Source organism: Dryobates pubescens, chromosome 22 (genome assembly GCF_014839835.1).
Source record: "Dryobates pubescens isolate bDryPub1 chromosome 22, bDryPub1.pri, whole genome shotgun sequence".
Taxonomy (NCBI): domain Eukaryota; kingdom Metazoa; phylum Chordata; class Aves; order Piciformes; family Picidae; genus Dryobates; species Dryobates pubescens.
The window spans coordinates 4410145-4433822 of NC_071633.1; the positions used below are offsets into that span (position 1 = coordinate 4410145).

General features: G+C 42.9%; 1 protein-coding gene across 3 annotated transcripts in view; it reads left to right on the forward strand.

Annotated features, from left to right (window-relative positions):
* Positions 1-23678, forward strand: part of NELL1 (neural EGFL like 1) — a 343290-nt gene that overhangs the window by 92982 nt on the left and 226630 nt on the right. For all 3 annotated transcript variants that reach the window (XM_054171658.1, XM_054171659.1, XM_054171660.1), the window contains exons 11-12: positions 1689-1788; positions 14302-14430. In XM_054171658.1, coding sequence (XP_054027633.1) covers positions 1689-1788; positions 14302-14430 — 229 coding nt within the window. The remainder of the gene's footprint in view (positions 1-1688; positions 1789-14301; positions 14431-23678) is intronic.

Genomic DNA, 23678 nt, shown 5'->3' on the forward strand with positions numbered 1-23678 from the left:
ATTCTCTCTTTGTGGAGGATTTGCCTCTTTATGATTTACCAAAGGTGTGAGCTTGGATTGAATTTAGCTTTAGCTTTTTGACTCATCATAGAATTGTAGGATGGCTTAGGTTGGAAGGGACCTTAGAGATCACCTACTCCAACCTCCCCTCAATTAGTCTTGGCTGCTCAAGGCCTCATCCAGCCTGGTCATGAGCGCCCCCAGGAAAGAGGATTCCGCAGCCTTCCTGGGCAGCTTATTCCAGGGTATCTCCATCCTTGTACTGAAGAACTTCTTCCTAAGATCCAGTCTAAATCTACTGTCCCTCAGCTTCAAACCATTCCCTCTTGTCCTAATGACAGACATCCTTATGAACAGTCCCTCTGCAGCCTTCCTGTAGCATCCCTTCAGGTATTGGAAGGCAGCTCTAAGGTTCCCCCCGAGTCTTCTCTTCTCTAGGCTGAACTCCCCCAGCCTGATCACTGATTTGGCTTTCACACAAGCTCTTGTTTTCTTGCCATCTTTTTGACCAGACATACCCTCAGTCAACACTTTTTGTCCATATGTTGACACACTGTAACCTTTCTGCTGCAGTTGTCTTGTCTGAGCTGGAAGAGGCGATGAATTCTAGGCGGAGCTTTTCCAGCTGGTAGGTTGATAACATGATGGTAAATGACGGCTCAGTGGCTCTGGTTCTTTTCTCACCTTTGCTGCTGCAGTTGCACAGGCAGCCATAGGAGATTCCCCCTTTTCACTTAGGGAAGTGAGATCAGAAGGAAACCTAATACTTCCATTAACTTCAGTGTTCTCGTGTGGGCACTTGTGTTGATGATGCACGCTCTATGTGATGCTGCAGGGAGCTGCTTTTAAGAAAAAACAACACCAACAAAAAGCCTTGATGGCTGTGGGATTTTAATGTAATTTTTCATGACAGAAAGTGATGCAGCTTGCCAGTAAAGACAGTTGGGAAGTGAGAGAAGAAAATTACTTGGCCCTGCTTAGCGTGAAGATTGCAATCTCAAGGGCAGTGACTAGCAGTGAGTGCAGGAGGGTCAGTTTTGCATGCCCTAGGTCTGCTTCACTTCACCTTTGTGAGTCCTTGGTAGCTGCTGGCCTTGTGCATCGTTTGCACCTTGTAGACTCAGCAGGCATCTCAGTGTTCATGGCTCTGTAGGGCAGCTTGCTGCTGTGAGAGCTAATTCTGGAGCCTGCAGTGATGTAGCTGAATCCATGTGGCATGGCTGGTGAGGCTACCAGCAGAGAGTTTTGTCTGTACTGGCTGTGGCCCCTGAGTTAGGCTTTTGACATGGTCTTGTAGATATGAAAGCAAGCTTCTGGCTAGTAAAGGGCTGGCTGTATAGGGTTATTTCTTCATAGAGTAGACACAGGCATTTTCAATAGCCTCTGTTCAAAGTCCCTCAGATTAGGAGGATGGTGCTTTAATAACATGACATTTTGTCTTCTTTTGGTATGGGTTTCTCTTCCTTCCTCCTCCTCCCTCCTTTTCTTTCAATTCTGGGCACAAAAATGTCAAAACAGGTTATTTTAGTTTTGGTGTTATAGCTTAAAGAATGAATGTAACTTGCTACCTGCAGTTTACCTATATTTTTATTAGAGGTTACCAGAGCTATAAATGGCAAATGATGTGATCCTTGCCTTTGCAGATGTTTTCATCAATGTCATTTTAAAATAATGTTGTTTATTTTCAGAATGGAGTTTTAGTAAAGGTAACAGAGACTTGTCCACCATTGAACTGCTCAGAAAAGGATCATGTTCTTCCAGAGAACCAATGCTGCAGTGTTTGCAGAGGTAAGCTGGAGACTGTGCGTGCTTGGAAGGAATAGAAGTTGCTGATTCAAGGGGAGGGGGGAAACACTGGAAGGAGTAATTCCTTTTAAGTGAGATATTATAAACCTATAAACCTGAGTCTATAATTAGCCTTCATGGCAAACCAGGCTGTGATACCCCTTTGGGAGATACTGTAATTTCTCTGGATTGGAAAGGGGAAGGGAGAAAAGGAAGAGTTGGAGAAGAAAGTGTGTCTTTAAGAATGCTTGCTGCTTAAACTTTGAACTGCACTGAACATACAGGGATCTGGAAATGGGTTTTTAAACTCTCTGTTTAAAAATCACAATAATAATAATGTTAAGATTCCAGTATATGGGGGCTGATTTGGAGCTCAACTCTCTCAGGACTCTTTTATGAGTTAAGCTGAACAGTTACAGAACAGAAGTGAAATAATAAACCTGGAGCCTAGAAGCCAATGTTTCTTCCTTGCAGTGAGATGCTCAGATGTAGGTTCCTCTTGCTTGTTGCATTTCAGCCCTGGTGAGCCCTGGTTGCATGCTGGACCAGACTGAACAAGCCACAGCTAAAATTTTAGTTGAGAAAGATCCCCTCTAATGAGGAAAAGGTGGAAAATGCAGCTGTCATAAGGCTTGAGAGCCTGAGGAAGCTTTCCTCTCAAAATACTTTGTATCAGTGAGCTGCTAGGTGAAAGGTATCAGAATAATCATTCCCTGTCTCTCTCTATACTGGACCTCTGTTCCACACCTCTCCCTTAGTCCTGAGTCTCATCTGAGCTTAAGGAGAGCCTGTTCTTCTCAGAGCAGGACTTGTGTGTCAGTGTGCTAAATAAGCATTGGACATTTCCAAGCTTAGATAGTTACTGAGACCCAAACATCTCCAGTGTCATTGTAGATGCCATTGGAGGGGCATTAAATATTAATAGATACACATGGTTAAATATTTACTAACACCTTGAACTCTTGCAAGCATATTCATATGGTTGCAGGGGCGCTAGAAGATCTTAAAGGTCCCTTCCAACCCAAACCATTCTATGATTCTATGATTTGAGACTGCTTGCTAGATCCTGGTCTAAGAATATACACATCAATATTTCTTTTAACAAACAGTTTCTGGAAACATCTGTACTTAAGCTCTCAGCAAATGTTGCTCCTTTGTCCCTCAGAGGGCTTGCTGTCTTAATGATACTTCTTAACAGATGGCCTGGTTTGATGTAGTGCAGTACTGAAAACATCATTACTTAAAAAGCATTAGAAAGCTGAGGGCTTCAAAGTTGATGAAAGACAAGTTCTGTAATTATTCACTTCTAGGTTATTGTTAATGATAGGTACACTGGAACAGGCTGCCTAGGGAGGTAGCTGAGGCCCCATCCCTGGAGATATTCAAGGTCAGGCTGGCTAAGGCTCTGAGCAAGCTGATCTAGTGGAAGGTATCCCTGCTGTCTGCAGGGAGGCTGGACTAGATGACCTTAGGAGCTCCATTCCAAGTCAAACCATTCTGTGATTCTGTGAGCTGTACTTTCACTTCCTGTGAATTCCTGTATGTGGTGCTTTCCAGCTGATACACTCAGTTCTGCTTTAGCTGACAGCTAAAACAGAACCATCTCCTTTTGTATTTCATCATTGCCATTTAAAACTCTTTTGAACATTATGCTTAAGGATATGATTAATTTTGTCAACTTTACAAAGGCATCAATTGTAGTTAAGCCTTTGTAAGTTGAAGGAGAATATATGCTGCTTGCCACTTGCCTGAGTTGCATGCAACCTCAAGTGGTAGTATATAATTTTATCATATGTAGGATGCTGGTGCTAAAAATGGATACTTATTAAGAAGTCTATATTTGGTATGAGTTTTATCATGGCAGCAGGTGCCCTCTAGTATTGCAAGCACCATAGTTTCTGGTCCTGCTTTGTGCCAACATGTCCTTTACTTGGAAAGGATGGAGTGCCTCCAGCAGTGTGCCCAAGAAGGCCAGTGGCATCCTGGCCTCTATCAGGAATAGTGTGGCCAGCAGGAGCAGGGAAGTCATTCTCCCCCTGTGCTCAGCACTGGTTAGGCCACACCTTGAGTCCTGTGTCCAGTTCTGGGCCCCTCAGTTTAGGAAAGATGTTGAGTTGCTGAAACATGTCCAGAGTAGGGCAACAAAGTTGGTGAGAGGTTTGGAGCACAGCCCTGTGAGGAGAGGCTGAGGGAGCTGGGGTTGCTTAGCCTGGAGAAGAGGAGGCTCAGGGGAGACCTTCTTGCTGTCTACAGCTACCTAAAGGGAGGTTGTAGCCAGATGGGGGTTGGTCTCTTCTCCCAGGCAAGCAGCACCAGAACAAGAGGACACAGTCTCTAGCTGTGTCAGGGGAGGTTTAGGCTGGATGTTAGGAAGAAGTTCTTCACAGAAAGAGAGATTGGCCATTGGAATGTGCTGCCCAGGGAGGTGGTGGAGTCACCATCACTGGAGGTGTTTAAGAGGGGATTGGATGAGGCACTTGGTGCCATGGTTTAATTGATTAGATGGTGTTGGGTGATAGGTTGGACTCAATGATCTTGAAGGTCTTTTCTAACCTGGTTAATTCTATTCTATTCTCCCTGTTTTGTAATAACAACCTCCATCTGAGACAATATTCAGCTTTTATAGTCTAAAGCAGCAAGGAAGAAATGTTGGAGTAAATACAATCCTGAGTAGTCAGAACACTCATTGGAAATCCACATGGATCATTAGCACATCATGTGTAAATTTCACATTAGAGGGATGATGATACACAATTCTTTGTGTCAGCCTCTAGCTAACCTTTAGTTAATCAGCAGGGTGATTAGTAAGTGTTTACTGGTAAATGTGAAATGAGAACAATAATTGTGTGTAAAGGTTTCAGTGCATGCTAGTGACTGGTAGGTTTTGTTTTTCTATCAGTTTGTGCTTTCTCTAGTATCTAGTTGTGGAACTACTGAATTTCCATGTTGTTTGCTGAATGGGGCAAGGGTAAGAGGTTTGCAGCTTGTGCTTCTCCAGCTGCAGCAAAGGAATTTCCATTTAATGAAAGGATGAACGTGGGGGATCAGTAGAAGGAAAAAGCTGCAGAGGAAAACGGAAACTTCATGATGCTGTGGTATGAGACTGTACCCTCTTCAGGGATCTCTGTAATATCTGCCACAATAATAGATAAGTGCCTAAAATAAAATGGGGTATGCAAGGAAGAAATAAATCTGTGATGTTTATGGTGGTGGAGATTGTGAGGCAGCAAAGGAGAGAGAGCTGAATACTTTTGTGCACACAGCTGGTGGGCTTCCTACATAGCCATTATTGTTTGCAAATGGGTAGAAGAGTAAAGACTGCAAATAAAAGCCCTGTTTTGGTTTTATTTATCAGGTCTGATGTGTGTGTTTATAGTATAGCAAAGACTAATGTAGTGCTGAAACCCAATGTCTAGATTTTTACTGAATGATTGTGTAAGGCAAGGCAGGTGTAGTATGGAAGAGCTCTGCCCTACAATCACAGCTTGCTTCTGTGATTTGATGTGCCTGAATGCAAACCAGAACTCCTTAGAGCTGTGCATAGACTTTATCCCTGAGTGTTATCTGGAGTGTGCCTAGATTTTTATCTCCATCTGTGTGCTCAATATAAAAGTTTGCTTGATCTATGTATCTGCTTTCTGCTTCTCAGCAGCTCAACGTGGGGGTTTTAAGATCTCTTCTTAGGTTACCAGAATTTTTAGTTCATTTAAAAACTTTACAAAGAAGCCTTCTGTAACAAAAATCTGTTTCTTAAGAATCACTCCTGTTTCTTACAGCATACCTGCTACATTTTTTTATAGCCCAGGGACAAATCTAATACCAAAAAAAAAAGAGAGAGAGCAAAGTGTCATAAAAGTGTTTTATTGTTCCCTTTAGCTGTTTTTCTCCTTGCCAAAGACAGTGTATAATTTTGAAAGGCTGATTTCCAGCCCCCCCCCCCCCCCCCCCCCCCCCTTTCACTTTGACTGAGTGATTCAAATAAAACTTTGTGAGAGAATTTTTATGTTGTTATGTTCACAATTTTAGTATGTAAGAATAGCTGTGGCAGCCCTAGCAGTTACAGTCCTGCTCTCCTTCACAGACAGAGCAGGAGGAAAACCATGCAGTAGAGAGAGCTGTTTGGTTTCTGGAGAAAGTAATTTTTATTTGCTGGCCTGTAATGTAGTTTGGCTGATGGATTTAGCTTGACTGCCGATGCTGCTTAGCTGGAAGTGAAGAAAATGTGACTGATGGGCTGCAGAGACTGTTTTGTGGCAGGTAGCATTTGCATGTGAAAATGGGGCTTCTGCCCCCTTTATTTGTATTGCTTTGTTTTGTTTTAGGGAGGCTTTTATGCTTTCAGTTAGAGGATGAGAAGGCTCTTCATAGAAGCATTATTTAGGATTTAGAAGAGCTTTGTACCAGAAAAAAACAAACAATAAATTAAAAACTATCTTTTTATAAGCTGTTTAGGCTGTGCAGTACCAGTGTTGTAATGCACAGGAATAAGCAGTGTGCAATAATGTCTGCAGTGAAATAGCAGCTTGAAAGAATTTATGAAGTTACTGGTTTATGTCAGACTACTGAGTTCTGGGACCATAGTCTCCAAAGGTGTAAAAGCTGCTGTGCAAAGTGTCTCATTGCTCATGACTCATTAAAAACTGATTCAAATCGCCAAAGAGCATAATTGTTACTGCAGATCTTGTGACTCTTCCTATGAGCTGTCCCCCAGAAGTACTTTACACATTTCTGTAGTAACTGTGGGGTTAAATTTTAAGATTCCTAAGGATTCTGAGGTTGAAAGTCACAGGATCACAGGATGTTAGGGGTTGAAAGGGACCTCTGGAGATCGAGCCCACCCCCTCTGCCAGAGCAGGACTATAGAATCTGGCACAGGTTGCACAGGAACACATCCAGATGGGTCTGGAAAGTCTTCAGAGAAGCAGACTCCACAACCTCTCTGGGCAGCCTGTGCCAGGGCTCTGTGACCCTCACAGTGAAGAAGTTCCTCCTCACGTTGAAGTGGAACCTCCTGTGCTGGAGTTTATATCCATTGCCCCTTGTCCTGTCACAAGGCACAAGTGAAAATTACCTCGGATCTTTCAAGCAATGCTAATGCTATTAATGGGAGTATCATCAGCATTCTTTTTAGAAGTCTCTGAAAGGTGAGACAGTGAATTGTGGATTTTTTTGAAGGGTAGCTTCTTGAACAGCAGGAGAACAGGGTTTTACAGCTTTTGAAGTGAACAGCTGGGGATATTGTAAGAAGTACAGGAAAGATTACAAATGTTACAAGGAAAGTCTCAGAAAAATGAGAGGCACATTAGAATTGCCCAGGAGAATATTAGGAGGAGGCATGGATATATGACACATTGATTCCAGCTATAGTCTTGAATGAGTTCTTGCATTCTTCAGTTAATAATTAAGCCAAACTACTAAATAATGTCAAGTACTTTAAAGTGGATAACTGCAGAAGACAGCTTAGCATGCTGCTCTTGGAAAGCGTGCTCTGGAAATGGGAACCTGAACACGTTAAAGAGATCAGGAAAATAAGTGGAATAGATGTTTAATTTTAGATAATCTGATCTGAGATCACTAAATCCTAGCCAGTTGTGCAGATCCTGGTGCTGCAGAAGTGATAGTTTTATATTTTATATGGGGTTGTTTAGCCTGGAGAAGAGGAGGCTCAGGGGAAGCCTTATTGCTCTTTACAACTACCTGAGGGGAGGTTGTAGCCAGGAGAGTGTTGGTCTCTTCTCCCAGGCAACCAGCAGCAGAACAAGAGGACACAGTCTCAAGCTGTACCAGGGGAGGTTTAGGCTGGATGTAACAAAGAAGTTCTACACAGAGAGAGTGATTGCCCATTGGAATGTGCTGCCTAGGGAGGTGGTGGTGTAGTCACCATCCCTGGAGGTGTTCAAGAGGGGATTGGATGTGGCACTTGGTGCCATGGTTTAGTAGCCATGAGGTGTTGGGTGACAGGTTGGACTTGATGATCTTTGAAGTCTCTTCCAACCTTGGTGATTCTGTGGTTTGCTAGTATAAAATAGGATCAATTTCATAATTGACTTAATACATTTATTTGTGGTCTTTCTCCAGTCAGAAAAGAGAAGTGGAAAGATACAGATATATTCTTAAGGAAAACTGGAGCCAACATTTTAGCAGCCCTGATAAAGGAGGGGAGTAATGCTATCACAAATGTTTGGGAAAGGAACAGAGGTCATCAGGCCCATCACAAATCCAGACAAATTCCCAGCTGGTGCTATCTAATTGCGTCTCGAATGTCTTGAGTGACTTTGAAGGGCTGATGTGCACATTTATGGCTGGGTGTGCTTGCAGGGGGAAAATGGTTTCTGACATCTGTTCTGAACGTGTTTTTCTGTATCTTTAATTTGTGCTCACTTGCCTTGTCATCTGTGGTGGCCTGAAATTAGTTGAGATTATCAGAACTCTTCAAAGATTTTGTGTGATTCTGTCAAACCCTCTCCAATTGCCTGCTTGCTCAGATGCCACGATTCTATTTTAAGCCATTTCTTATATTTAGAGAGGAGCTGACTGTCTCTGATAAGACTTTGCTGAATATTCCAAAGTCTCAGTAATTCAGTTCTCTCCACCTGGGCAATCGCAATGTGTGCCCTCTGCTAGCTGCCGCCCACGCTGAGATTCAGAGATCCCACAGAGGCATCAATGGGTGGATTTGCCATCTGTGTAGGTATTTTAAAGGAAGCCTATAATCCATTTCACACAAAAGAATTCATAAAAATTGGATGTTTGCATTCTTTTCCATTCTGCTTGGTTGAGGATAAGTAATTGCTCCCATGAATAGATTAGCCACGAGCAAACTGATGTTTAAGACAGTGCTTAGGTCTCTCCTTGTTTATTCAGGAATATAAACATGGCTGTTGCAGTCACAGGATATTAGGGGTTGGAAGTGACTTCCAGAGATCAGCGAGTCCAACCCCCCTGCCAGAGCAGGACCATAGAATCTAGCACAGTTTTCACAGGAATGCATCCAGATGGGCGTAGAAAGTCTCCAGAGGAGATTCCACAGCCCCTCTGGGCAGCCCGTTCCAGTCCGTGGCCCTGTGTGCATTCCTGATAGTTTTGCTGAACAAGAATGAATTAAAATATTTATGTAAATTAGGAGCTGAGCTGGGATTGTTAATGTGAGGCTCATTTCTTCAAGTGGCAGTCCACATATGAGGTGGGCTTTATTTGCCGGAAAAACAGGAGAAGTGCTTAGGTCCAGCATGAGCTCAGAGTTGGCAGCATTTTATTCCTCTCTTGTGTCCAAAAACCCATCTGGAGAGAATGAAGACCAGGGTCTAAGAAATACAAAACCCAGGCTTCCTTGTTATGCACCTCTTGGCTCTTCTAAAGTGCTGAATAGAATAGAATAGAATTAACCAGATTCAGAAAGACCTTTGAGATCAAGTCCATCCTATCACCCAACACCATCTAATCAACTAAATCATGGCACCAAGTGCCTCATCCAGGCTCTTTTTAAACACCTCCAATGATGGTGTCTCCACCACCTCCCTGACAGCACATTCCAATGGCCAATATCTCTTTCTGTGAAGAATTTCTTACTAACATCCAGCCTAAACCTCCCCTGGCACAGCTTGAGACTGTGTCCTCTTGTTCTGGTGCTGGTTGCCTGGGAGAAGAGACCAACCCCCACCTGGCTACAACCTCCCTTCAGGTAGTTGTAGACAGCAAGAAGGTCTCCCCTGAGCCTCCTCTTCTCCATTCTAAGCAACCCCAGCTCCCTCAGCATCTCCTCATAGGGCTGTGCTCCAGCGCCTTCCCCAGCATTGTTGCCCTTCTCTGGACACCTTCCAGCAACTCAACATCTTTCTTGAATTGAGGGGCCCAGAACTGGACACAGGACTCAAGGTGTGGCCTAACCAGTGCTGAGTCCAGGGGCACAATGACCTCCCTGCTCCTGCTGGCCACACTATTCCTGATTCAGGCCAGGATGCCATTGGCCTTCTTGGCCACCTGCGCACACTGCTGGGTCATGTTCAGCCTACTATCAACTGGTACCCCTTCATCTTCACTGCAAAAAAGAGACGTACTTGGAAAAGCCTCTCCTGCAGTCAGTGATATTTGTACTTTAATCAAGGCACAGTGAACCTTGATTTTACTATACCATCAAGTTCTTCCTCCCCTCTTTTTTTCCTGTACTGGTTAACCTTTAACTTCCATTTGTCTTGTAAAAGCTTGGCACCACACAGTGTTGTAGCACCATGCATGCTCTAGGTGATCCTGCTCTGGCCGGGGCCCTGGACTAGATGGTCACTCAAGGTCTCTTCCAATCCCTAACATCCTGTGAGTTGTGTGAATGGCTTCCATTTTCCAGAAGCCTGAAACAAGTTTTCTGAAGTGCTGTGGGAAATTGAAGTTGAGTCACTTGTAGTCGGCATTTTTGAAATTACTTTTATAGGAATTAATGCCAAGGCAATCTAGAGATGCAGTAAGTGTTCTGTCACTTTGTGTTCCTAATGAGAGAACAATGGAAAGTTCTTCAGAGCCCCTGATTATGCAGGTTACAGAACTAGAGCATTACTTCCCCCCCTCCCCCTGTGATCGTTTAATGGCCTTGAAGCTCAAAAGCCTAAGAAAGATTCTGAATGGGGAAAGTTCCTATTTGAGTTGAGAACAAAGGATTTAAAAGCAATACAGATTTTCCCAGAGAATGTTTTCTAAAGGAGGTGACAGATCTAGTGGTACAAAATGGATAGGCAGTCCTCATTTCTGCTGGTGAACCTCAGAGATGGCCACTAAACAGTGAAGAATTCATAGGGCTATGATGTGATACTGAAAACTAATCAGCAACTTGTGCTTGGGAAAAAAATGTTGTTAGAGGAGGATGATTGGTCTGGGATTTGGGACTTGGGACTTGTGGGGAAGGTGAAGCCTGAAAAGCCATCCCTTTGGCTTTGGTGGATGAGAAACTCAACATGAGCCACCAGTGTGCACTTGCAGCCCAGAAAGCCAACCAGAGCCTGGGCTGCATCAAGAGGACTGTGGCCAGCAGGTTGAGAGAGGTGATTCTCACCCTCTACTCCACTCTGGTGAGACTCCACCTAGAGTATTGTGTCCAGTTCTGGAGCCCCTGTTACAAGAAGGATCTGGAGGTTCTGGAAGGTGTCTAGAGAAGGGCCATGAGGATGAGCAGAGGGCTGGAGCTCCTCTGCTATGAGGATAGACTGAGGGAGTTGGGGCTGTTCAGTCTGGAGAAGAGAAGGCTCTGAGGAGACCTAATTGTGGTCTTCCAGGATCTGAAGGGGGCTACAAGAAAGCTGGGGAGGGACTTTGTAGGGTATCAGGGAGCGATAGGACTAGGGGATATGGGGCAAAGCTAGAAATGGGTAGATTCAGAGTGGATGCCAGTAAGAAGTTCTTCCCTATGAGGGTGCTGAGACACTGGCACAGGTTGCCCAGGGAGGTGGTGGAAGCCTCATCCCTGGAAGTTTTTAAGACCAGGTTGGATGTGGCTGTGAGCAACCTGCTCTAGTGTGAGGTGTCCCTGCCCATGGCAGGGGGTTAGAACTTAGGTGATCCTTGAGGTCCCTTCCAACCAACAATTCTATGATTCTATGGTGGTAATTTTGCCATGAGCCACTTGCAAGGTAAAATGTTGACTCACTGGGATAAAAAGAGCCTAGGACAAAAGGGTTTTTTTTTGGGCAGAAAGTTGTATATGGCCTATTGTAATTAAAACATGCTGAGGAAAGTGGCCTATTTTTTACAGGCTTGGATGAGAGGGAAGTAGAAATAAGTAAAAATAATAATAAAAAATATCCTAAGAAAGCAGCACCAATCCACACAGAATCAAGATGTGGGATTTTGATACTGCTTAGCTTAACACACCGAGATGTTGCATTGGTTCTGAGTGGTAGTAGCTACCAATAATAGTCAAATATAAAACTACTGCTGTGTCTGAGTTCAAAGCAGAATTATTATTCTAAAGAAGCAGGAAATAGACTTAGGATCTCACAGTCTTAGGGGAAACAGTGACAAAGAAAATGTTATAAGACTTGTTGTCTCTTGGATATTATCTCGAATGCCAACAGAATAGTAATCCTGCTTGGGGAGTATAAATTAGATGCTGAGTGGATAAGTTTGGAGAAATGGGTTCCAGTGTTCGGTTTCAATTATAATTATAAAGGCAAAAATGAGGAGCCAAATACTGAGATTGCATAAATGGCTGAGGGCAGTGTAACTGCACCTTTTTAAACCAGTATAAAATGAACCCGGGCTTGACAAGGCTGTAGCTGGAATACTTGAGTGGTTTTTACCAGACTGTGAAATGAAGGAAGACTGGAAGGATTCTCTGCAGTTTTCATTAACGGGGTTGAGTCTTTCTCCCAAGCTGGCTTACAATGACAGAATGAGCTAACTGAGCTCTACAAAGGTACTTTGGTTGTAAGAAAACCAATCTGAAGTTTGAATGTAGAGGTGGAGGTTGACCCTGAGAGAGTGTCCTTCTTGCCAGCAAATGTTAGGTTTATAAAAAATGACTTCACAGCCCAGTATTTGATGGTCAGACTCAGAAAGCTGAAGTGCACTAAAATGACCAAACTGGAGCCTTACATTGGTAGATGCCTGAACTGCATGTCTAAAAACAAACAAACCCCCTCCAATGAACAACAGCTTTAGGATAGCCTTCTGGAAATTTGCTTACTGTAGATGAAAACTGTGTTTAGTATAAACTGAAGTCTTCCAAAGAGTGTAGTTAATGTCTCAGGTCCCTTCCAACCTGAGCCATTGTATGAATATGAACAAAGTTCTGAATGTGGTGTTTAGATGTCCAAGTCATCTTTTTCTTGGCTGTCCTTAGAGGGTGTTTAGGATTAGTGAACTAGGACTTGAGGGTTTTATTTTTAATGACCAGGCAGAACTGGGAGAAATTCTGGAACTCATATGCAAGATATAATACAAGTAGCTAATGGTAGGTCTGAGTTTCTGGTTTCCCTCCTCCAGGAGGGACAATCCAGGTATATGCTGACTGCTTATATATCTCAGGCAAATAGAAATTGACTTCTGGATATAAATAGAGAAAAATCCACCAGGAATACACCAATGAGGGTGAAAACCCCTCCTGTTGTCAAATTCTGTGAGGTGTTTGGTTATTCTTTAGAGTACTTCCAGTGGAGTGCCTTGAAAGAGATGAAGACTTCAGCAGACAGAGATTTTGACACATCTCTGAGAAACTGAACATCAGGAAGAAAGAACTTCAGCCAGTTGTGCCTTTAAAGAAAGAGGGAAAGTTCATCATGTTTGTAGAAATGACTTTGTATGAAATAAAAGAAACTGCTCACAAAGAAGCTACTCAGAGTTTGTGTCAAGGGAAAAGGAGAGATTAATAAACATTCTCCCCTACAAAACATGATGCATGGATTAATTATAAAGTGTAGAAACAATCCAGCTGGGTTTTGATGACAGAATTACAAGGCAGAGCATGGAGACTGTTGTGACTACCAGGACAGTTTTGTGTTCTAATGCAACATCTTATTTTTGCTCTTCTAAAAGCATATTTGATTATGTATAATAAGAGAATGGTGAGGGATTTTTAGTTATTTATTTTTATATTGCATTTCATTATCTTTTTTTTTTTTTTTGCTGTAAGTTGGTGTTGCACTTCTTGGCAATTGGAGATAAGGGTGGCATTTTATCCTACGTGGGTTTGGGAGAAGGCTAATGTATTGTGATGACTAAATGCTTCGAAATTGGCTGTTCTCCTACCTAAAACGAGTCATACCAATACAGTTTTGAAGAAAATGGTTTTACTGAGACTTGATGGAGGCATGCAAAAACCCCAGATGGATTTAGAAAAAGAAGTTAAGGAATTGTGGTGGTGTAAGCCTTAACTGGGAGTTAAGAGCTCAGATGGGGGCAAGGCTGGGAATCTCTTCCCCGCTCCCCCCTCCTCCCTCCCAACAGAGAGGGAGAAAAAAAAAGGGAAGGAGCAAATCCACCAAACAATAATTTGGAGTTGGCTTGGAAGTAGAGAGGGAAAGAGTTTTCTTTAAACAACAACAACAACAACAAATATATAAAAGCAATAACAGGTAAGGTTCACAAGGGCAAGGAACAAGGACGGATGGGAGAGGGACAAAGAAAAAGAATGCAAAACCAGTCTCTCTCTGAAGAGGCCCAGAGGCAGCAGGGAGAAGGATCAGGCTTGACCACATGGCAGAGGAGCAGGAAGGCAGCTGCAGTAGCTCTCATCCAGGAGAGGCAGGAGCCAAAAGGAGGGCTAATGATTCCAATGCCTTCCCTTTTATACCCTAGCTGGGCAGGGAGGGGGGAGTGGAACAGACTCAGTTTCCCAGGGGGAAAATGCCCTGCAGGGAGGGCAAAGCACTCACCAGCTCCCCACCCTGTTTTCAGAATGGGCGTTAACCCACCACAGGAATGTAGCACGCCAAAGTTTTTCAGAGTAATAATGTCAATGTAAATATTAAATCTGAAGAGCTGTGAAAAGAAATAAATGTTTTAACACCAGGCTGCACGTTCCTTGTGTTTCAGGCCATAACTTCTGTGCAGAGGGACACAAATGTGGTGAAAACTCAGAGTGCAAAAACTGGAACACAAAAGCTACTTGTGAATGCAAGAACGGTTATCTCTCTGTCCAAGGGGACTCTGCCTATTGTGAAGGTAAACAAAATATTCAAACACCTTAAGCTGGTCTGGAACACAGTATTGCAAACCAGGCCAATGAATGAAATCCATTGCAGAATGCACTTTCATGATGGTGAATGTCACAGAGACCCCTTTTATGCTAATAAATATGGATTGAAGTTTACAAGTGGTGCCGGACTGCTCAAGTCCCTTTTCTGTGGGTGTACTTCTCCGATGCATGTGCACCTTGGCACGCCTTGGTCATGCAGTTATTACAATTGGTAAACCAGTTTTTTCCCCCCAGACAATAGCAGCTCCCTTCTAAAATGTTTTTGTGCAGAGCAATGTTTTTGTAAGATGTATTCATGTAGGAAGTGGGAATTCTGCTGACATTTGTGAGAAAGGTAAGTGTGAAGGTGTGCGGAGGCTTCAATATAGAAATGATGACCTGCAGACCTTCCTGAAGTACTTCTGTGGGCCAAGTGCTTTACTTGAAATGCTTTTCCTGTGATATGGAAGAGAACTATTTCTTAGAATAGTGCAACTGAGGTACTTCTGTTGATGTATGGTTCCATCACAGGAACAAATACTGTAGGGCATTATTCTCCTTTTTATTTCTCGGTGTTTTCTAGAGCTTGCTGTTATTCATCACTGTGATGTACTTATTAAAACCTAAACTGAGGAATTAGCATATGCCACATTCCTTCCTGCCTTTGCATTGTGCATTTATTATAATATTTTTTTTTTAATGCCCTTATGTGTCAGACTATAATATTTAATCTTTTGGCCATTATAGGTGGGGTTTGATTCTGTTTCCACTATTACTGGTGATGGAAGGGAGATGGCATTTTTGACAAGCTGTTAAAATGCACTGTAAAAATTGGAAGACAGGAGGAAAGAATGAAAAAAGAGACATGCTTGGACTGGGCTTAACCAATCCTGCTCTCATAAAAAGACTTTTTAGTGTATGTAAGTGAACAGAGCTGCTTTAAATAGCACTTTATGAAGCTGTTCAGTAAATTGCAACCATAAATCTTAGGGCATTTAGTTAGTTCTCTGCAGACAAAATTTTAAGTGATCCTATAGACACGCTTTCAGTGACTGGGAAAACAGATTGCCCACTTCTTCTGAACGGTAGGCAGCAGATATAATGCATATAGAGAAACTTGCTTTGTGCAAAAAAAGTGTGAGAAGAGCTGCTCTATAGGTACTGCAAGGGCTTCTGAGAAAACAGAAGACAGTAAGAAGGCTCTTTATCAGCTGTGATGATACAGAATCAATATCTGTTCCTTATTGCTGGTTTAAATGAAATCAGTGCTTAGTGTTTTTATTTAGCTAGGAGCAGACTGTCCCTTTTTTCCCCCTGTATGGAAAAAATGTAAATGACTGAAATAACATTGGAGAAGTTTGCAGTGCTTTAGTGGTGGGGAAAAAGAAAGAGCTTTCTGAAGAAATTAGTGAGAATTACAACATATCTGGTCTGTGTTGTGTTAAAATTCGGAGGGGAAATCAAATCCCTGACTCTTCTGCGCCTGTGGGGGAATCGTGAGGCGACAGAACAAACACAGCTGCTTTTGCTGCTGAGACCATGGGACAGATGAGAGGCACTTTCTGCATGTTATGAAATTATAAATTGGCTAGATGCAGAGCAGCTCTTAGGACATAACCTAGAGAAGAAAAGGCCCTTTAGCAAGGGGAGCTCCAGACTGACAATCAATTAGCCAGGAGGTGACTCCTTTCAGCCCTGTGAAGAGCTTCCTTTCACTCCCCACAATGGCTCGCTGCAAAATCTCTTTGTATGCCGCTCTAGCCTCATTTCCCTCATCTGTATGTTTAATCTGCTGAGGAGAATCTTCCCATAGCTGGCTGTCTAGTGTTCTCTCCAATGCATGGTGAAGCTGTGATTTAAATAAATCAAAGTCAATAAGGCAGAGGCATGTAGCTGAAGGTACAATTTGTCAGGATGTTTGCATAGTATAATGGAATTTGGCGGGGTGAGTTTTGGATCTCTGTGTGGGTTGTGTAAGAACTAAGTGCACAAAACACACAAACAAGCTGCAAACATGCAAACCACTGGTGGAAGCAAGGCAGATACCATTCACTGTATCAGAACTGTACTTCTGAATTTGTCTTGGTCGTTCCTAAGCCTTTGAATTGCAAAGACGTTTAAGATTACTATTGCCTTTGAGGTGGTGAAGTTAAACTATTTCACACTTCTGATGTCCTGGTATGTCAGATGAGCGCCCCAGATGGTTAACTTGGAGCTTTCTGGATTTTTCAATTCTTCCAATTTATCTGAAGTACTAGTGCATGTGAATTCTAATGTGTGCTATTATTTTGCCTTACCTGTATTTTCATTGTTGTTTCTGCCTACCCTTACTCACCAAGTTTTATCCTGCTGGAATTTATGGCATCATTTTGAGCTTGTAAGATCTCTGAAGAATTGTGCTTAAGTCTGCTCTGCCTTTTGAAATGTGTTTGTGTCTTCTAAAATTCATGTTCCATGGTCACATTTGCAGTATGGTTGAGAAAAAAACCCAAGGTGGAACGAGAGGATCTTTAAGGTCCTTTCCAACCCATTGTATTACTCTGAGTTTATGCTGCGTATTTCACAGTGAAGAGCAAAAGCAGGACCCCTTTTCCCTGACAAATTTCAGTTCTATGTTCCTTATTACCTTCTAAGCTTGAAACATCAGCAGCCCATTTCTACTGCAAGGTTTTTACATAGGTGTAAAAGTGATTATTACATAATTGCTATGGAGCTCTGATTCCTTGTGAGAGCCATTTAGGTCTGAAGTGGAATGTATCTCCCAGTTAGGATAAGTGCATGCCTCTTCTCACTGACAGGAGTGCATGAAACAAGAAAGTAAATATTAACCTTCTGTCCTTCATGCACAACTATTTATGTCCTCAAGAACCACCTAGCAAAAGTGATGCAGAATCGTACCACAGGATGCCTTGTCATAGAATGGCTTAGGTTGGAAGGGACCTGAGAGATCACCTACTCCAACCTCCCCACCCTGGGCAGGGACACCTCTAAACTAGACTTGGTTGCTCAATGTCTCACCAGTGTCACCAGAGAATGTTCCTGTTACAATGGGTAAGGAAGGAGCCATTGGCTAAAGTGGGCTTAGAAGAATAACATTCTGACTGTATGACTGTATTGCAGGGGGTGCTTTCCCTATAGGCCTAAGTAGGATAGCACTTGGTCTCCAGCATGTCTTCTAGCTGTTGATGTAAAGAGTGTAAACAAGCTGTGTGAGTCTGAGTTTGTCTTTTAGGAGCAGGTAACAACATAAAACTATTTTACAGGAGTATAAATACCAAACCCAGCTTCTCTGGCAGAAGCAGCTCACAAGGCAGTGGTTAGGACATGATGTCCCAGGTGAGTCTGTCCTGCCCTTATAGAAGTGGCTGAAGGTTCTGAGCCCAAATATAGCACTGAGAATTCCTTGTATTGACTTTTTTATCCTTTTTTTTTTTTCTTCCTTTCCTGGTGAAGTTGCATGGATTAATAGTGACAGGAGAAGATCTGTGAAGAATACATTGCTGTGAGATTAATTCAGGCATGAATTGCCCTGACCCTCAAGGTCACCTTAGTGCTGTTACCTCAGCTTAAAGAGTTAATGAATTAAATGCCTTAATATTTGAGAAAACTCATCCCATTTTTTTGTCCTGATAGAATGCTGTAGAACCACTTGTGACTTCCAGTCTGCTGGCAATTTGCTGAGTTTCCACAGCTGATGTTTTTCTTGCTGTTATAAAATAAGTTGGATTTTGTTGATGCTTTTTTCTTTCCCTTCCCTCTCTCCCTCCCACCCCCCCCTTCCCCCTCTGTAGTGATTTCATTGCAGCTGTTCTCATTTCAGTGCATTGTGGCTTGGGACATGACATTAACAGTCTGTGGTACCCATATAAACCTTCTGTGTGGCAGTGATGTATGACTGAGGTTTTGGATTGTGTCTGCTGACTTGACTTTTGGGTCAGCTTTTAATGATAGTCCTTCTGTTTATTGTACTCTCAAAAAAAAACCCCTGCCTCACAAGATATTCTTACTTCCTGCAGTTGTTATTCTCTGGATACTGTAGGAAAGTTATGTTCTGTGCTTCACACGTGTACACCCATGCATAACTCGACATAGTATGTACATACATCAAAAAATGACCTAAAGTTAAGAAAATGGGACAAATACTGCTAACAAATGACTGTGTGCATTGCAACCACACTGACTTTTTTTCCTGCACTGAAACTGTAGCAAAAGGACAGAGGAATCACAGAATGTTAGAGGCTGGAAGGGACCTCAAAAGCTCATCCAGTCCAACCCCCCTGCCAGAACAGGATCACCTATACCAGGTCACACTGACACACAGATTGGAACAGATAGGTCTTGAACAGCTGCAGAGAAGGAGACTCCACAACCCCCCCGGGCAGTCTGTTTCAGTGTTCTGTCACCCTCAAAGACAATTTTTTCCCCCCCTCATGTTTCCATGGAAATTCCTATGCCTTAGCTTCCACCTCTTGCCCTGTGTCCTGTCATTGGGCATCACGCAGCAGAGCCTGGCTCCATCCTCTTGGCTCTCACTCTGCACATCTTTATAAAACATGAATGAAGTCATCCCTCAGTCTCCTCCTCTCCAAGCTAAAGATCCCAGCTCCTTTGATCTCTCCTCATAAAGAAGATGTTCCACTCCCTTAATCATCTTTGTGGCTCTCTGCTAGACTCTCTACTACCTCCCTGTCCCTCTTGAACTCAGGGAATGTAGAAATCTCACAGTCAAGATCATCATCTCTGACCCAAAGTCTGCCTCAGTGGCAGTGTTTCAGTTAGATCCAAGTCCTCACTTTAAAAAACTACTCCACCTCACCACAACAAAACAAGAGAACACCCCAAGCAAACAAAACCATCCCCCACCCCATCCCCCTTTTTATCAATATGTGGCTTGATGCCAGGTTGTTTTTTTTGAAGTTCAGTTTCTTTGTAAGACACTTGCAAAGGCTTTTAGGGCTTCAGGTACCTGAGAGTATCACTTATAGCCTTCCATTGATGTGTATCATCTTATTATCAGGGACTCTTCTCTTGGAGATGAAATGCAAATAATGCATTTGTCCTGCCTACTATTTTCATAGAGGAAGACTTTAATATTAATCTTAACCACTGCTTGAACTCAAATTAATCTTTCATAATGTGCTTAGGAACTTGTCAGTCAGTCTTCTGCATTCATGGGCTTATGGGCTTCAATAATGAGGCTGCAGTTTCCTTGTTCTGTGAGCTGCTAGTGAAGGAAACTGAGTTAAAAACAAAGTAGACCTTCCCCCTGCCAAGGAATTGCACAGGTTCATAGGCAGAGATCATAGAATCAACAAGGTTGGAAAAGACCTCAAAGATCATCAAGTCCAATATGTCACCCAACACCTCATGACTACCAAACCATGGCACCAAGTGCCATGTCCAATCCCCTCTTGAACACCTCCAGGGATGGTGACTCCACCACCTCCCTGGGCAGCACATTCCAATGGCTAACAACTTTCTCTGTGAAGAACTTACTCCTCACCTCATGCCTAAACTTTCCTTGGCACAGCTTGAGACTCTGTCCTCTTGTTCTAATGCTGATTGCCTGGGAGAAGAGACCAACATCCTTCTGGCTACAACCTCCCTTCAGATAGTTGTGGATAGCAATAAGGTCTCCCTTGAGCCTCCTCTTCTCCAGGCTAAAGAATCCCAGGTCCCTCAGCCTCTCCTCCGAAGGCTTGTGCTCGAGGCCTCTCCCCAGCCTCGCTGCCCTTCTCTGGACATGTTCAAGAGTCTCAATGTCCTTCTTAAACTGAGGGGCCCAAAACTGGACACAGTACTCAAGGTGTGGCCTGACTAGTGCTGAGTACAGGGGCACAATGATTTCCCAGCTCCTGCTGGCCACACTATTCCTGATGCAGGCTAGGATGCCTTCTTGGCCCCCTGGGCACACTGCTGGCTCATGTTCAGCCATCTGTCTATCAGTGTTCCTAGGTCCCTTTCTGTTTGGCTGCTCTCCAGCCACTCTGACCCTGCTTCCTAGTGGACAGAAGGTTTTCAAATGTAATGGTAGATTTTTTTTATATACTAAGAAGGTTCAGGAATGTGTTGGAAAATTATTTTGCTGCCATATATGGCTCTAGATAAATTAGTTGTGTTACCAAAAGTGCTTTTATCTATATCTATATATATGTATACACACACCAGTGAATCAGTTTAAATTCATATTCCAACTGCCAAACCCTGGAAAGTGAAATTATTCTCCATCCCCTGGAGTAACTTGAGTTCTTTTGGTGTAATGTCATGCTGAGATTTATATGAAAATAAATTGTAATTTCTAATGAGATAACCATATGTTTTGGAGTTGTTGTAATAAAGTGTCATAAATAATTATGACTCCTAAGCAATCCAGCCTTGCAACTGTCAGTTCTGACATCAGTAACTTGCATTTGAATAGATTACAATCATTGCTGTTAAAGAAGAAAATATCTCCTCACTCCTTCAGAATGGCAACAGAAATCCTGCTCTGATGCTGTTGAGGTTTTTGTTCACGTGGAGGGACTGAAGATTCAGCAATTGCTCTTCTGAATTACACTTGGGTAGAGTTTACTATCTCAGATACAAAGCTTTGCTCGTTACCTTTTGATACTGCCAAGGGCAGGCTGATCATTTCTAATACAGGATCAAGCAATAGTGGTCTTTAAGTACTTTACTGGCATTCCAATCTTTATTCCACTCAGCCTCTGAGATCTCTGAGTGTGCTCACGTTGCAGATTTGGGGGCAGGGGTGCATCACACATCTCTGAATTTGTGGAGTGGGGCGGAGTGGGAGCAGAGCTGGAGCAAACTGCTTCTCTTTAGGAACGCCTCCCCAGGAGGTGGCCTGGAGTTTGGGTGCCTCAAGCTTCAGTTTCACAGCCTTCTACCCACTTTTTAAAAACAGAACTTTAGCTTATTTTTAGATGGGTTAATGAAAAGTCCAGTGACATGTTGTTAGCTACTAATTGCAGCAGAATCTGACTTAAAAGCTGACCACTAGGTGACCCCTGCTGGGTCAGCATCATTATCTTTACAGTATAATGACCCTTACAGCAAATTGTCCCCATTGCATGTTCCAGCACTGAAAGGTGGAGAAATCTGTTCAAGAAATGGTGACATGATATGTATGTACTAACCTTTGTGAGCAAGAAAGAGCTCCTGCTGTTCTTTATCCATTAAGCCCCTGCATTGATCCTGATATTGCCAAAATCCTTTCTTCAGCCTGTGACACAGCATAGCCCCTGTCACATTTCTACTGCCATCAGGGAAGAGGAGAAAAATTGGGAAGAGTTTTTAAGTGGAACTGTTGCAGTTTAGACCAGGTAAATGTTTGCACCAAACATTTGGCAGCAAAGCAAATTAAAAAAAACAACCCTGAGTTGTTCCTGTGGTGATGATCAGAACTTTGCTTGTGGTTGAGCTGGACTGTAAAATACTGAGAAATATTTGTGTGTAATGAGGACGTTTTGCTTGGAAGCCACTTAGCAGCACTTCTATACAAGCAGCTAAAAATTGTGTGCTTAGCTCTTCAAACCTGGAGCTTGAGCTTTTGCCTTTGTTTTTAAGTCTGGAGCTGACTAGAAGCATTGAGAAAATGATGTGCATCTGTGTATGCATATATACAGAATGGTGTTTTCCTGCTGCAGAACAAAAGCCTTTAGTTACTCAGGTTCTGACAAAATAGCAACTCTCTCAAGGACCTGTGAAGCTCAAAAGGAGGTCGGAATAGAAAACCATCAGAAGTAACATCCAGCCTAATTTTTCTCTTCTTGGGGTGATTCCTGCACTGTTTTTCATTGAGAGGACAGGAGGAACCTTAGATGCTCTTGACTCTCTGTTGTTACCTTTTTGCTGTACTTGGGAATGTGGAATTTTGCTTGGCTGGAAGCCTTGAAATGAGAGGAAGATCATCTCTTTTAAATGCTGGTACTTGTAGGCTACTTGAAAGAGACTTGATGTGCTGTTTTGAAGCTCAAGCTCTCTCTCCATTGCTCTTAAAGAATGGCTTTGGAGGTGTGGAGTCCTTTGTCAAAATGGAAGCTCTCCCAGCGAGTTTATAGATAACCTGTTGGATTGGGCTTGACTGCGACCGGGTGAAAATGCTTGTTGTAAATCATGTCATCTAACTGCCCCAAGGTCTGTGCTGGCAATATACTGGTAGAACAAGAGATCCAATTTGGAGGCTGTCTAGATGTAACTATATGGTTGTCATGGGAGGGAAGGATGTGCATTTGTCCTACAGCAAGATCTATTACAGACGAAAATGAACACCTCCCATCCCCAGTTCACTAGAGGATGTGTGTGAAGGACTTAGAGGACTCTGATCTCGGTCTGTAGAGCTCTGAGTCCTGAGGTAAAGGATGCAGTGAAGAAAATAATTTTGTTCTGACTCGTATATAATTGGTAGGGATCTTGGGGAAAAATAATATTAAACTCCTCAGGAGCTGTGGTGTGTCAAGGAGAGATTTTAAATGACTTTTAAGCAGTTGCAGTTGCTTCTGGCTTACCTGCCACAAAGCTGAGAGGGACCCTGCAGGACACAGTGGCCCTGTGCCTGGCTGTGGAGCTACAGCACCGCGTCTTGGGAGAAGGTAACAGAGATGAATGTTGCTACAAAGCCTGTGAAAGTGAAAGGCTAGAGCTTGGGGGCGTCAGGAAGCTTATGATGCCCGAGGTCTGTAATATAGGTCACAAATACAGAAGTTTGTGGTGCTTTGAGAAGGACATCCGGTAGATGTTTTGTGTCAAGCTGCACCAGGGGAGGTTTAGGCTGGAGGTTAGGGAGAAATTCTACACAGAGAGAGTGATTGCCCATTGGAATGGGCTGCCTGGGGAGGTGGTGGAGTCACCATCATTGGAGGTGTTTAGGATGAGACTTGATAGGGTGCTTGGTTGCATGGTTGAGTTGATTAGGTGGTGTTGGATAATAGGTTGGACCGGTGATCTTGAAGGTATCTTCCAACCTGGTCTGGTCTATTCTATTCTATATGATTAAAATTACTTTATGGTTTGCAATATGTGAAGTTAGTTGCAAAAGAAGTGTGTGGGGGAGAAAAATGGCAACAAACTAATAAAACCTTTCCCTTCTCCCCACTACTGAATGAAATTAAGTTTATATTCTTCTGTGCCAAAAAAAAACAAACCCCAAGCAACTATATGGAAAAATAATCTGGTTTTTCATAAACATATTTATTTTTGATTATTTTTAATAGAAAATGTGGTGTGTGTGTTTTTT